The following is a 14,742-nucleotide window of genomic DNA, read 5'->3' on the forward strand; positions in this document are numbered from 1 at the left end:
CTTTTAACAGCAAAGTGAGAGCTCATACATGAAATGGACGCTGTAATGGCGTCTATACGAAAAAAATAAAGATGCCTATTTTGTGAAAACGGATTGTTACCGCTGGGTACAAACGACAAGATGCTACATTTAAATTAAAATAATTCAAGTGCTGGAAAGTAGAGGTCTATAGTTGAAATCTGGTTTTGTTTGCTGTGGCGCTATACCATTTTGTTAAGGGCGGAGTTACGAGGAGTTCAGTCAATATTCAGCATCTAATCTATGTTAACACATGGCCGAGAAAGAAGTGATTAATGAATACCAACATTTGATCTTGTCTATTATTACCTGAGCTCTAGTTGAAGCGTACACTGAAATTACACTGAATTTATATTAAAGCTTTCTTTTTGTCGTTTAATGGTGACATTGTCTTGAATAAAAAGACATTTCTGCAAATTCCATTGGCCAACATTGTAAATATTCTCTGTTCATGTACACCATAAAGACGATTGTTTACGAAATATCGCTGCGTTGGATGTGATAAGCAATAGAACGTATTTTCTCTAAAGAAAGAAAAAGATGGACACCCACTTACCACGCAGTTTTACTATGGGAATGAAAACTTTATTTATAGAGTGACCGACGAAGCAAGAAAATGAAAGTGAATTCAATAGTTATTCGGTCTACTTTGCGCTTGGAAAACATTTCATATATGTTTAGACCACCTGGCTTATCCATTGTAAGATATATTTGACAACTTTGATGGCCTTTTTATCTAAGAAATATATATATAATAATGTTTGTGTAATATTAAAAAGTCCAGTTAGGGAGCAAGACAACAGCCTAGACATTTTTTTCAACTTTTATTGTAAATCACTCCTAATTTTGTCTGTTAATAAATCTCACAGAATTTTCATGCATCCATTAAGGATATAATTTTTATTTATGAAGGTGTAGTACAAGTATCTTTTTAAAATTATATCGGTACAAGTATTTTGTCTCTAATAGAGTTTAGTTAGAAGCTGTAGGCGTCTAATAAGAGCCACACAATTTTATCTCATACGTGTTCATTGTTTTCAATAAAAATCGTACACAAATTTCATGTTTAATAAAAAAAAAATTCACACAATTAGTGATATTGAAATCTGTTTCATGTGATTCTGAAATCTCATAAAATCTGTTTTATGTGATTTTAATATCACATAAAACACAGAAATGAAAATCGCACATAATTTTCATGTTTAATAAAAAGATTCACATTAGTGATTGAAATCTGTGTTTTATGTGATTTTTATATCACAGAATCTGTGTTATTGTGATTTTATTTTCTTATAAAACACAGAAGCAGGGGCTGGCAGCAAAGCAGAATCAAAACAACACAAATTATAATCAAGTTCAACTCTTCGTGCAAAAACACAAATCAAGAAAACAAAATATTTTCTTAACAGCACAAAATATAATTAAAAAAACACAAATCGAGAAAACAATAAAATATTTTCTTATAAATGCACCGTATTTTGTTTGTTTCAAAACACAGTATAAAGTCACATAAACCATTTCTATAATTGCTTACGAATGAATCGCATTTTATATTCTTGATAAAAGCACAAAAAATATAAAATAGAATGAAAGCAAATCGAGAAAACAATAAAATGCTTTCTTATAGATACATCGTCTTTTATTTTCTAAAACTCGGTCAAGTCGCAGAAACCACATCTCCGAATATCACAAGGTCACGTCCGTCACTTCGTCGTTCCTCTCGACGTCGTCCTGGGCTCTGGCGACGTGGTAGCGGCGGGCGACGCGCCTCAGGGCCCGCCTCTCCGTCACGCAGTCCCGCCGGAAGTGGTGCGAGTGGAACAGGATCACCATCAGCACCACCAGGATGCCAAGGGCGGCGCACACCTGAAGGTGGAAGGAAACACTTATATTCACTGTCATTATTATTATTATTATTATTATTAAAATTATTATATTATTATTTTTATTATTATTATTACTTATTAACCTTAAAATTATTGTCATATTATTATTTTATTTATTATTAGAATCTTGAGAAGACAACTGACACATAGTCCAAAAAGTGACCTTATTATTAAATTATTATTATTATTATCATTATTATTATTATTATTTTGATTAGAAGATTATTATTACATAAAGACAAAAAATATTATTATTTCCCATTATTTTTGATTAAATATTATTACTATTATTATTATTATTATTATTATTATTATTAAGAATTATTATATAACCACTGAAATTTAGGAGAACTGACATCTCTCTGGCCTATATTATTATTATTATTATTATTATTATTAAAAAATTAGGAAAAGACCTTCTTTAATACAGGTTTTGTTAAACAAAATGTCAGTTTCAGCAGCATTTATTTTATATAGTAAACGCTCAATTCGTCTTATCAATTGATAAGACGCATTGGGCGTTTACTATAAAAAATAAATGCTGCTGAATCTGACATTTCGTTTAACAAAACCTATTATTATTATTATTATTATTATTATTATTATTATTATTATTATTATTATTATTATTATTATTATTATTATTATTAATTTTCTTCTATGCAACTGCAACTTATGGGTTAGCCGATTATTATTATTATTATTATTATTATTATTATTATTATTATTATTATTATTATTATTATTATTATTATTATTACTTGAACCACTGAAATTCAGGAGGAACCGGCATCAATCTGACCTGCAATAAGGGAGACATCGCTAAAGCTTCCGGATCTCTGGTCGACGAGACTTGCGGGTCGAAGCTGTCGAGGACGTGGGGCGCTAGTCCGGCCACGTCGACGTTAATCCCGGCTCCAGCATCGTCTCTGAAAGGGAGATTTAAAGAGAGATTAATTAGTTTTATTAATGCGGATGCCGACGGGACTGGCAAGTGGCCTTTTGTAGCCCAAAATAAGTTGGGTGGATACAAGACAGAGATTTGACTCCTGAGAAAGCGACGTGCCTCCTCTTAAAAGATGTCTTATTGCACATGAGTCAGGGAAAGAGAAAGCATGGGGAGAATTCCAGATCATGGCAGTTGTGGCCCCAAAAAAAAAAAAAAACTGTCACCAAACGAGATGGAGATTAATTAGTTTTATTAATGCCGATGCCGACGGGACTGACACGTGCTCTTTTGTAGCCCAGGCCCGATGGGAATATGAAATTAAGTGAAATGGATAAAAGAGATTTGATCCAGGAGAAAATGACTTACTGCCTCTTAAAAGATGTCTTACTGTAACAGAATCAGGGAAAACAAAAGCATGGGGAGAATTCAAGAGCACGGCAGTTGTTCCAAAAACTATCACCAAACAAGAGGATTACTGAATTATAATAAGTCAAATCTGGGAGAAAGTCGGCTGACGGGTGTTACGAATCCTTTAGAGATATGCAATCAGTTGGTTTCGCGTTCGGAAGAATAAATCAGTTTCTAAATACGAAGGAATATTCCCAAGCAACTGGAATTAATTTATATGATGTATATATGCATTTAATTGGATGGACGGTACTTAGGCCCAAAAGGTTCTCAAGAATTGTATGGTGGGTAATCTCAATTTGTTTTTCACTCTCACATACATAAATACATACATACATATATACGTACATACTTACAAGGAGAATGTAAGTAACTGGTGATTGAAAAACCAGTAGTCTTGCCGTTAGGGTAAAATGAATTTGTTGCAAATTTCAAAATTTCAATCTTGTAAGAAAATTTGGCCACACCACGAATGAGAGAGAGAGAGTTTTGTTAGTTTCTCTAAACATAAAAGCATTTTCTTGTATTTATCCAATAATTATCTTCCTCCAAAAAACAACGGGACGGTCAACCCAGTGTCCCAATCTAGCCCAGGCCGAAAATGAATACTAATGGAGGAAACAGAAGCAGGAGGAAAGTTCCAAAGCTAGGGAGTGAGAAGTGAAAAAAGGGAGGAAAAAAGTCACGGCTCCCTTACCTAAAACTCGGAACTTCGGGAGGGGACACTCCCCCTCCGTGCAGGACAACCCGAAGGGCGTCGTAGAACCTCTGGGTGGCGTTCAAGATGGCGTTCCCGCCGCGGTCGCCCGCAGCCGGCAGGTCGCTGTGGTGACCCAAGACGGGCGTCGGGTTGATGTAGTGGATCTGTCGGAAGCTCTCCCCGAAGGTCAGGTCATCGGGGAGGTTGCTGGTCTCGTTTTGGGCGGTGTCATCATCCCAGGGCGGGACCACCGAGATCGTGGGGATTATGGTGTAGCGGGCGCCTTCCTGTGGGATGAGAAGAGGCATTTGACAAAAGGGAATTGGTAATAGACAAAAGGAGTAAAACTGGAATTGGAATGTAAAATTACCAGGTCAGGGCACGGTATCCTAGGTTAGGTTATGCTAAGGTAAGTCTGGTTAAGTCATATTCCCTCTGAAATGCCTACTAGGCCTACAGTAAGCCGGACCCCTTACTCTGCATTCGCCCCAATAGGCCAAGCGCTGGGACCTATGGAGTCATTCAGTGCTGAAAATAATTAAGGGAGTGTGGAAAGCAAGATAGAAGAAAAAGAACATGAACGGAGGTACAGCAAAAGGAACGAAAGGGGTTGCAGCTACGGGTCTAACGAACGCTGTGAAAAACTTTAAGTATTGCCTACAGCGCATTGTGTGAGGTACACTGATGGTATACCCACAGACGGGAAATAGACGAATGGGAACCGATAAGAGCTGAAAGTGGTATCTTGGATTATGTACTGTCACAGAGGTTCTCTGGACAAAAAAAAAAAAAGTACGCCTCACTTCCATCTAGGTTAAAGACTTTTCTGTGAAACCAGGTGCGAATATTATAAGGTTTACTGCGAGTCACCGAACCCTTCTCATTTTTCCGTAGTGTAAAAACCTTATCGCTTTACTGTTTTTTTATGGCTGACTTTTGCGAGTTGTGGTCTCAGATTCCACGGATTAAGTCTTCCACTTATTTTTTAATTCCTTTCGCCGTTGTGAGATAAAAAAAAAAGTGTGGATGCAGTGTGTGAGTCATTTCCTATAGGAATGGGAGGCGCTGTTAAGGACACAACCGAGTCTCTACATTTTCATCCAGCTGATGATATCTATTGTAGCAACATTTTATATCGAATTAATATTAGTATTTGAGTATTTTATATCAAATTTAAGTTTTTATATGCTATGGTTCTTTTGCCTGGTAACTCCTGGTGTCTCTGGTACGAAATAGGACGAAACCCCAAACTAAATAACTGTATAACAAATAATAACTATAGTACAAATAAGTAATGAGCGGAGGCCCCTATACTCACCAGCCTGTGATTGGCGAGCCGTTGTCCCCACGGGTCGGGATCCGTGATTACTTGGGGTTCGTCCACAGCTTCACCCCTGTGGTATCCTTGGGGTAACACGGAGTTGTAGGAGGGAGCGGTGCTTGAGGAAGGAACCACCACAGACTCACAGCAGAAGCGTAGGATTCCGCTTAATTTCACCAGGAGGTTTTCGCCCTCCCAACGGGTCGCCATGTTGGATTTAGGAAGGTATAGGTTTACGAATCTCCGAGGTTTACGGCAAGAAGAAGAAGAAGATGGAGGTTGGACAACAAGAAGAGCTGTATACCACTTTGTCGTGAGTCATTATTGTTTACTTTCCAGCGACTCTTTCTCTTGGTAATTGTTTTTAGATTTAGTCGATCACTGACTGAAGTTACTGTTAACCCATCGCTGGATTCTGTGTCAAGTTCGAACACATGCTTCGTCCACTGACTGGCCTTCTCACCTCACTGCCATCTGTCACGGGGCTGCATTGTCGGGAAAGGGTGCTTATCATATTTCTTCACCCGATATATAAAGTTTCGTAGATAATTGTTCTTGAAGAGCGGGGGATCTGCTTGAAAATATACACAACAGTTAATTATTACTACTAATGATGCGTATGGGTAATCTAACAAGCAACAACTGAGAAACACATAAGTAAAGCGAAATAAGACATCAAGAAATATTGCTCAAAGGTAACATTACAAACTTTTTATGTCTTCAAGTTTCAGTGTACATAATACAGGAAGGAAGGTTGTTCCTTCCTCAGCAATGTTAATGCTATGGTCTGGTGTACATGAACACTGGCACTGTACAGCACACTGACACTGTGTATGAGAGAGAGAGAGAGAGAGAGAGAGAGAGAGAGAGAGAGAGAGAGAGAGAGAGAGACTGTGTGTGTGTGTTTGAGAGAGAGAGGCATTATGTATACACATAAACAAAGCCACTCCAACACCTTCTAAATGTGTGTATGTGAGAGGGGCACTATGTGAGAGAGAGAGACTGTGTGTGTGTGAGAGAGAGAGATTGTGTGTGCGTGAGAGGGTGAGAGAGAGGGATACAGTGTGTGTGTGTGTGTGAGAGAGAGAGAGAGAGACACTGTGTGTGTGTGTGAGGGAGAGAGTGAGAGAGAGACTGCGTGTGTGTGAGGGAGAGAGAGACACTGTGTGTGTGAGAGAGAGAGAGAGAAAGACACTGTGTGTGTGAGAGAGAGAGAAAGACACTGTGTGTGTGAGAGAGAGATAGAGAGACTGTGTGTGTGAGAGAGAGATAGAGAGACTGTGAGAGAGAGAGAGACTGTGTGTATGTGTGAGAGTGAGAGAGAGATGTAAGAGAGGGGGGCGGGGGGCAGGAGGTCCTTTAAACGTAAGAGGAAAACTAGGCAGGTCGTTATCGTTCGCTGATAACGCCTACCATCGCTAATTAACCTGAATCTCAACATGCTTTATGTAACGTCTCCTACCTTCCTTCCCCAGGTAACATAATTATTATCCGCCTTAAATGATACGAGCAATTACTCTTCCACCCTACACTATATGGCTGAGGGCCATATGGCAACACTGACCTTCGACTGCTATATGGTAGGTTTTGGTTAAAATGTGATTTATTCGCTTGTGCGAAATGGGAGCACAGGTTACGAGTATCGTGTGTATATTGTATGTACGTATATGAATACGCACATACATACGTATATATATATATATATATATATATAATATATATATTAGATATACATCATTAATATATATACATTACATATAATGTATATGTATGTATGTATATATACATATATCATAAGATTATTATTGTTCTTTTAAAACTGATTCCCTACTTTAGCTGAAGGTGTCTGTTCTAAAAATTGAAAAATAATTATTAGGATGATAGATAGTCCTGATAAAAAATGTAACAGCATGAAAAATACTGAATATTAATATTTAAATAACACTTTTCTTTTTCATGTTAAAATTAAATGAAGAGATAACTATAACGCAATATGCCATACTTATATGATCACAAAGTTAGTTTCTCAAAGTACCGTTTGGGCGAATTATAATGAACTAGACTCAAGACAATTATACTACAAAAGGGCACGCTTTTCCAGTCCATCAAAGCACTTGTTCACCTGGCGGCTTCCTCGCCCCCACACGGTAATTACAGGTGGAACGGAAAACGCAACACCTTCCAGATGAAATCCAAGCCCTCATTAGTATAAAAAAAAAACTAACAAAATATCCAACAAAGAAAAGCTGCAGTATTTTCTCACGAACAGTTCCGAGCAAACGAACGGATTCTTGAAAGATCCTCAAAAGCGATATTTGCTAATTGTTTTCAGTTACCCGGGTGCAGCTGTGGAACGCACACTGCATAAGTAGTTTAAATTCTCGTTTATTTGAAAACTCGACCTATATTTTGCTTGAGGAGCAAAGGAGGTGCTGACCTGTTTTCATGAGTGTGTGCATATGTGAGAGTGAATGAATGGGACGCAGGCATGCATGGAAACATATATATTATATACAGTATATTATATATATACATACCCACACATACATATATACAAACATAAATACACACGTTATACATATGTATATGTGTGTGTATGTTTGTGTATGCATGTATGTGAAAAATCCTCTCTCGATGGAATGAAAACCTACTGTACTTGTATGGTCCAATAAAAAAAGGAGCAAAGGCTTGAAGTAATGATAAAAAACCAAATCAATCTTACAGTAAAGATTTAAAGAAAAAGACAGAAAAATCCAACTGCATTGGTGCGAATCAACCTCCCTCCCTCCTAGACCGATGATGACTGACCAGCATAAAAATCAGCGGAGCAGTTGGCAGACATTTTACAACCCCGCAAAATTCGAGTAAAACCGCAATGAATGACTAAGGGCAACGTGCTTACAGTGGCTAACTGGCATTATATATCTTTATGAGCATTTCTGAAGAACACAAGAACCCAGATTATGTAAAGTATAACTTCGTTACGGTCTCATTCTAGTGAAGAGGGTTATAGTCTCACTAGGTGGTTTCGCGAAGAAGTTTAGACCATCATTGCTCACTGACATTTCTTTAGACTTTTGTAAAATAATAGCGGAAAGAAAATGATGTTTTTGTGGTATCTCACTGTTATGAGGACCTACTTTGCCCTCATGCTTTCCTTCCAGTGTAGTTGTATGGATATTTTACACAGCAGAGCTTGCTTAACCTATAAAAATAGTCAATATAAGCTTTTATATTGTTCAATGAGAAATGTGGGAACATTGCAGATAATGGAACAATTACTGCTGCTGCATGCTTTTTTTAGCTGCGTCCACACATAACTGTTCGATGGGACTTTTATCTTTGCCTCTCACGGTGTCTGGCTGGACTCAATGGATGACTTCAATTTCATCTTTGCCTCTCACGGACTCACGCTGGCTGGACTCAATGGACTTCAATTTCAAGGACTACGGTAGAAAACCGTAACCACTGCCACTCTCCCTCCCCTCTCCACCGAGATTTCAAATCTTGATGGTGGTAGGCCTATAGAAAGGAAACTTCATCAGTAATATATCACCACCCTTACCTATACTGGGAAAATTTGCAGGAGTACTACAATAAATGTGGTTATAAACGAAAAGGAAAATCCAGTGAGGAAAGGAGGTCAGTATAGACCTACATTTCACTCGTCATGTCTGCCAAACTCTTCCCTCTCCTAACCTGAATAAGAATTTTTTGCTAGAAAGTGTTCCAAAATGAGTGTGTAATTTTTAATTAAATGCCGTAACTATCGAAATGATGATCTATGAGGACTGCAAATCCCCTTTATATCAATTAGTTTAGGATTATTTTAGTGGCGAATGTGTTCCATGCAGGTTGATATACACTCGAGTTCACAGTTTGGGGCTTCTGGAAATCTGTCAGCAGTTTCGATTTTTATTCATCAGATGAAAGATAGACCTAGACTTCTCTTTGAAGTGATGACAGTTTAAAGGGTTTCCGTCATCTGGAACGTCAGTTATTTTCATGACAATAATAAAAAAAAACTTATAGCATTTTAGACAAAACCTAAACCTCGGTCTAGTGGACTATGAGAACGACAATCTTCGGTGTTACAAAATGGTATCAGAGACGGGCCAAAATCAGTGTTTAGACAAAGTTGAATGAAATTAAATATTTCATTATACACTGTCAAAGCGAATAACTTCAGTTTCTACCCACCGTATGAATCATGTTTGTGTGTGTGCATCAGAGTGGGAAAGCGATTACACCTTTAGATTTGTAAAGCAAAACTGGTTTGCATTGCATGCGTAAGCTATACAGCATCACTTTACATAAAATACTACACCCAAGTAAAGTACATAGTATTGTCGACAATTTGTGAAATCCAAATGGTTCCTTGTTGGTTAAGGATTCGTGTTTATAACATGAGGCTTCGATGACCTCTGTTGATAGACACCAGCCTGATAAACAGACGAGTGTTGATAAAGCACGTTCAGCTTATGTGTCCGAAGGTGCTGTGTTCAAACACTGAAGCGCACTGAGTTATGTTCGCTCAAAGCCAATTATCCAGACATAAAAACTGAACGATTTTGCAGCATGCATCAGTAACAAATAAAACAAGGATTATTTTGTACTAAGAGCCCTTGCAAAACGTGAAAAGAATGAAAATCCCTTTTTCCGATCACCCAGCGTCTCGGAAGCATAACCAGCCACCAGACAGTCGGCGCCATATGCTAAATATATAGATCACTTACGCTCAACCACCAAGAAACCACAGCTGTTTACTGCCGCTTCTGGAGCATTTTCCAATGCACATTTCCTCTGACATTGACCAGAAGGAAAGAAAGGAAAAAACCTACTGAAGATCACTCAGTCATCAATGATCATTAGCCCTACCGCTGGTGATAGGGTTTCAGATGGCTGGAAACAACGGATCACTTTCTTCAGTTCCAGCAAATGCTAGTGGTTGAACCATTGTGTACCATCATTATTTATCGGATGCAAAAGATCCAGTCATCCATTGGTATTCCTCAGTCTTTACGTTATCCTAAGGTATTTATGATATATGACCATGCAATACGAGAGAGCATGAAAGCGATTTAGGTCTAGTTATTGTGATACTTACTTTTCATTTTCCAGCATCAGCTTTATCAAGAGCTGTGGACTGGGTCTTCAATCACTGGTACTCTTAAAGTTTTTAATTTCCAAAGGGCGTCCATTAGTAAACCGAAAAAAATATATTAATTAAAGAGTAATTTAGGCCTAATGGCTTTTGTCTCATCAAGTACTGTCATCTGGTTCTCTTCATTCTGGAAAACACGTTCTTTACTGAATATTCTTGAGTAATTATCCTGAAGAAAGCACCCTTGTGAAGATGGTGTTCAACCACCGTTATAACAGTTAGCGTAAAGACTACAGGGACGATTATACAAGATTTACATTTACATTGCGGTCATTGTGGCCTCGTACAATGGAAGCACTTGAAAAGAAGCCATGGTCAGTCATATCTGAAGGCAGTACATCACGATTTCCAACAAGAAGGCGGCTGGAAAGCGCTGCTGCTGGTGAGCTGGCCTGCAGGTTTAACTTCACGACCAGTTTTCCGCTTTGTGGCTTCGCTGTGATACGTTTCCTGCCTCACGGTTTCCGAAAGCCCCATAAAAGAGGCCTTCGCCGTAATTGGACTGTTGTTACTTGCGGTCACTCTAAGATCTGGTTGCCTCTTCTGATTAGGCCGTTAATCTGCTATATAGAGTAGTTTTCCTCTCTCTCTCTCTCTCTCTCTCTCTCTCTCTCTCTCTCAAACAGGAGAATATACTTCGTAAACCGAATTTCAAAATATAATTCTTCTTAATCCACATTTCCTACGAATTCCAGTCCATTGGTCTAGTGTTAACTGACAATCGATAAAGCTATCTTATAGTTATTCAACATAAAACAACAACTTGGACTTTTCCATTTTTATTTAGCTTTCTTTTCACTTTACGCTTGAGCTGCCGAAACATTTCTGTTGTTCTGCTTCAGTTAAGTTACTAAAAAATAAAGAAATAAAAAAGTGTAATTTCACAGCTCAGTGGTCGTAGACGTTTTCTTTTCAAATGAGATACAATCGTCTTTTATAGGAAAAAGTTTCATCAAGAATCGAAGGGAATTTATTCGTTAAACCTCTTAACAAAGATTAATAAATTACTGCCATATTCAAAAGCGCAAAATTAAGTTCTTTAGACACTACACAATATACTCGTAGTGAAGAGATTCTTATGCGTGCGTAAGAAACCTATAACACAAAAGTTAACACAACTACCTAATAATGGTGAATGTTGTGAAGACACGAACATAAAAGAAACAATAAGCAGATAGACACACATGTATACAAAAATTATACATATTAAAAAGAGAGATTTAATGAAAAACGGACAATATATTTAACCGAACTTTCCCTAACCATCTTAGACAAGGGGGAACTTTCCATCAAGCAAGTGTACTATGAGTACTATTGGTCGATAATTTATTCTCCCCAGATGAATTATATATTCCGGACATAATTGCTGGTCGTTCAGGAAAACAACAACTGTTAATGACAAAGCCTCAATGGATATTAATTACGCCTTGATCACCCAAACGGTCGGTTTGGCCCTAAGAGATGGCGGGAAGGGAGATTTTGTTCTGATATAGACAGAGTAGACCTACATAGACCTACTTCTGCATCAGACACTTTTATACATGTTTGCTTGTAGAGATCTATGGAAAAGTGGACATTCTTTCGTCTATGATTATTAATGGATGCATGTAGACATTCGTGGAAAATCTGTACAGGATATCTTTGGTAATGTTTGCTGGCAGACATACAAATAAACGCAGACCTAAGTTTGTACTGGCAATGTCTATTGATGTTTGACTGCACACACAAGTGATTGCTGTTACTATAAACGGAAAAGGGGCACTGGAAATATATGTTGTATGTATATATACTATTTACATATAAAGGAGGGTAAGATGTTCAGCATAATTTTTCAGACTTCACACTTGGAGACTTTCAGTTCGTTAAGTTGACTCCTTGTGCAAATGAAGGTAGACCCTCAGTGTGTGTGTGTGTGTGTGTGTGTGTGTGTGTGTTATTGTTTGACATCACGAAGTATTAATGGAATTTTTACCAATTTATTCATTCAAGACAAAAATGATGAGATAGGAGAAAGGAAATTTAATCTGAAACTTGAAAGTTATTAACTTATAATTGACTGGAAAGCCTACTTTAAGTAAATGAGCCGTTCCTTTTTGTTTGATAAAATTTTAAATGAACAAGATTTAATAGACGAGGCCAAACCATTCTTATGAGCAGCTATGGTGTAAACACCACCTGACTTCTCATTTATTTTTATATACTAGTGCATTTCCATGTAAAATGAGTATCAACAACAATGCTATGTTCAGTGCATTTACACAAGGTGTTACCTAAACATTTAGGTGCCTGTTTACGTAAAATATCATTAAATAGAGCGTTCAGTTTTACCTTCTCAACTCAGCAAAAGCTGAACTTCTCAGCCATGATTTTTTTTTCAGAATCAGGAAAAACAAAATCAGGATGGGAATCCCAGAGTTAATATGGCAGATAACCCAGTGCCTGTACCAGGCCCAGAACCGTTATTAAAATAAAAGGGGAAAAACATTCTGGAGAAGAAAATACAGATACTGAAAGCCTCAGGCCAGATAAAAGAAAGATATAATCTCCGGGTTTAAAGTATTTATGAAAGATAACAAAATACTTTTCCCACACAGGAAAGACATTACTGGACAGAGCTGTCATGAATTGAAGCATATGTCTGAAGGTAATGAGACATTTAAGTGATGGTCTCACTAAGCCGGGCGCACAGAAAAGTGCGGAAAACCGCGAGGAACAATAAATAAAATTGCTTGATATTGTTTTTTTAAGAATAATTACACCTTGCGCAGACAAGCGTGAAATTACATAATTCTTGTGTCAGATAATGTTCTAGACTTACAGATGGTTTTGTTATCACTGAATTTTTCTTTTTAGTTTTTTTATTATTACACTGGTAACTATATTGTTTTCTGCTAATGGTATGCGTCTAGATAAGGTTTAAAAGCACTAAAGCTCGTATTTCGAAGTTTTCCACCAGAGAAAAAAAAAGAGAGAATCTCAAATGAATCTGTAATCCACATCTACAATCCACTGTAGACTAAAAACCACAACATTGAAACCACTCCACTTGATAAAAAAAAAAAAACACTCGTTTGACACTGATTTCAAAGAACACCAGCAAAAAACACTATTGTTTCTTCGAACCTTGCTATTTATCATCAAGACTGTTCATTACCAATATTATCACTCGATAATCACCACTGATATCACAAGCGTCAGAGTGAGTCCAGCCACCAGATTACGAAGTGAGCTGAGCGTTTTAATCGAATGCAGCTACAGCAGGTGGACCTCAACCTTCCAGGGCTGCTGTGGATCGACTGGAGGACTGACTGCTGGAAGACGTGAGCTCTGCTCTCAATAGACACCCTGGGAGGCAACTCTAGGCTTCGTTTCTTTTGCTATGAGGGTTTAGTACCACCTGTTGCTTTTCCTAAGAATGTTGTTGTGGCCTTTGCTCTCTCTCTCTCTCTCTCTCTCTCTCTCTCTCTCTCTCTCTCTCTCTCTCTCTCTCTCTCTCTCCCTAAAAAAGGCTTTTGGTCTCTCTTTCTCTCTCTGAGAATGGAATAAAATCTTAGTCCTATGGCTTTAAGCTTTAGGCTCTCTCTCTCTCTCTCTCTCTCTCTAAAATAATGGAATAAAATCTTAGTCCTATGTCTTTAGGCTTTTGCTACTCTCTCTCTCTCTCTAAAAATTGGAATAAAATTTTAGTCCTATGGCTTTGGGCTCTCTAAAAATTGGAATAAAATTTTAGTCCTATGGCTTTGGGCTCTCTCTCTCTCTCTCTCTCTCTCTCTCTCTCTCTCTCTCTCTCTCTCTCTCTCTCTGTTGTCACGGATGGTGGCTTTGTTACACTAGCGTCATCAGCACAAAATAATTTCTTTTCAATTCGTTTTTTGATTCTGTATAGAATGTTCAGAACGCCGAGAGATATACTATGATAAACAAGAAATTGTATAGATACAGTATCTGACAGTTACTAATCAGAAATTTCTGGAATTAGATTTTTCCTCGTAAATACTCTCCTTTTCCAGTTTATGTCCTTCTTGAAAGAAAAATTCGAGTTCCTGACCAATTTCCACCGTGATTATAACATTTAACTGTGGCAGGATTAAAGTAAATAAGCACACCAGTATATAAGCAGATAGGTCTAAGAGTAATTAATACCGAGAGAAAAACTAACCAGTTTCTTTAATGTAATATGAAATGAAAACCAAATAGGCCTTAATGCCTTATGAACATGAACTGAACGAAAATGAATTTGGTGACCACCTTAGTACAATGTTCATTTTCACAACAAAAAGAACAAATTGGTCTGAT

The 14,742-nt window shown here is 37.6% G+C and overlaps 1 protein-coding gene across 5 annotated transcripts; it reads right to left on the minus strand.

Annotated features, from left to right (window-relative positions):
• Positions 1-886: 886 nt before the first annotated feature.
• LOC136830184 (uncharacterized) lies at positions 887-13,778 on the minus strand. Of its 5 annotated transcripts, none has more exons than XM_067089450.1 (5): positions 13,624-13,778; positions 5,280-5,853; positions 3,959-4,248; positions 2,707-2,833; positions 887-1,884 (listed from the first exon to the last, which is right to left on the minus strand). In XM_067089450.1, exons 2-5 carry the CDS (start codon positions 5,490-5,492, stop codon positions 1,705-1,707), a joined length of 810 nt encoding a protein of 269 aa, XP_066945551.1. In that variant the 5' UTR covers positions 5,493-5,853; positions 13,624-13,778; the 3' UTR covers positions 887-1,704. The 5 variants fall into 5 exon arrangements, with proteins under 5 accessions (XP_066945551.1, XP_066945550.1, XP_066945554.1 ...); XM_067089449.1 differs by having other exon boundaries at positions 13,601-13,755; XM_067089453.1 differs by lacking the exon at positions 13,624-13,778 and adding an exon at positions 9,483-9,815.
• Between the last annotated feature and the right edge of the window lie 964 nt (positions 13,779-14,742).

Source organism: Macrobrachium rosenbergii, chromosome 46 (genome assembly GCF_040412425.1).
Source record: "Macrobrachium rosenbergii isolate ZJJX-2024 chromosome 46, ASM4041242v1, whole genome shotgun sequence".
NCBI classification, from domain to species: Eukaryota; Metazoa; Arthropoda; class Malacostraca; order Decapoda; family Palaemonidae; genus Macrobrachium; species Macrobrachium rosenbergii.

Bases quoted from the DNA above. Each gene is read 5' to 3' on its own strand.
- LOC136830184 (XM_067089450.1), bottom strand. From the start codon at position 5,492: ATGGCGACCCGTTGGGAGGGCGAAAACCTCCTGGTGAAATTAAGCGGA. The intron at 2,834-3,958 runs GTAAGGGAGCCG...TCTCCCTTTCAG, and splicing joins CCCGAAGTTCCGAGTTTTAG to AGACGATGCTGGAGCCGGGA. The intron at 1,885-2,706 runs GTCAGATTGATG...TTCCACCTTCAG, and splicing joins CGATGTCTCCCTTATTGCAG to GTGTGCGCCGCCCTTGGCAT.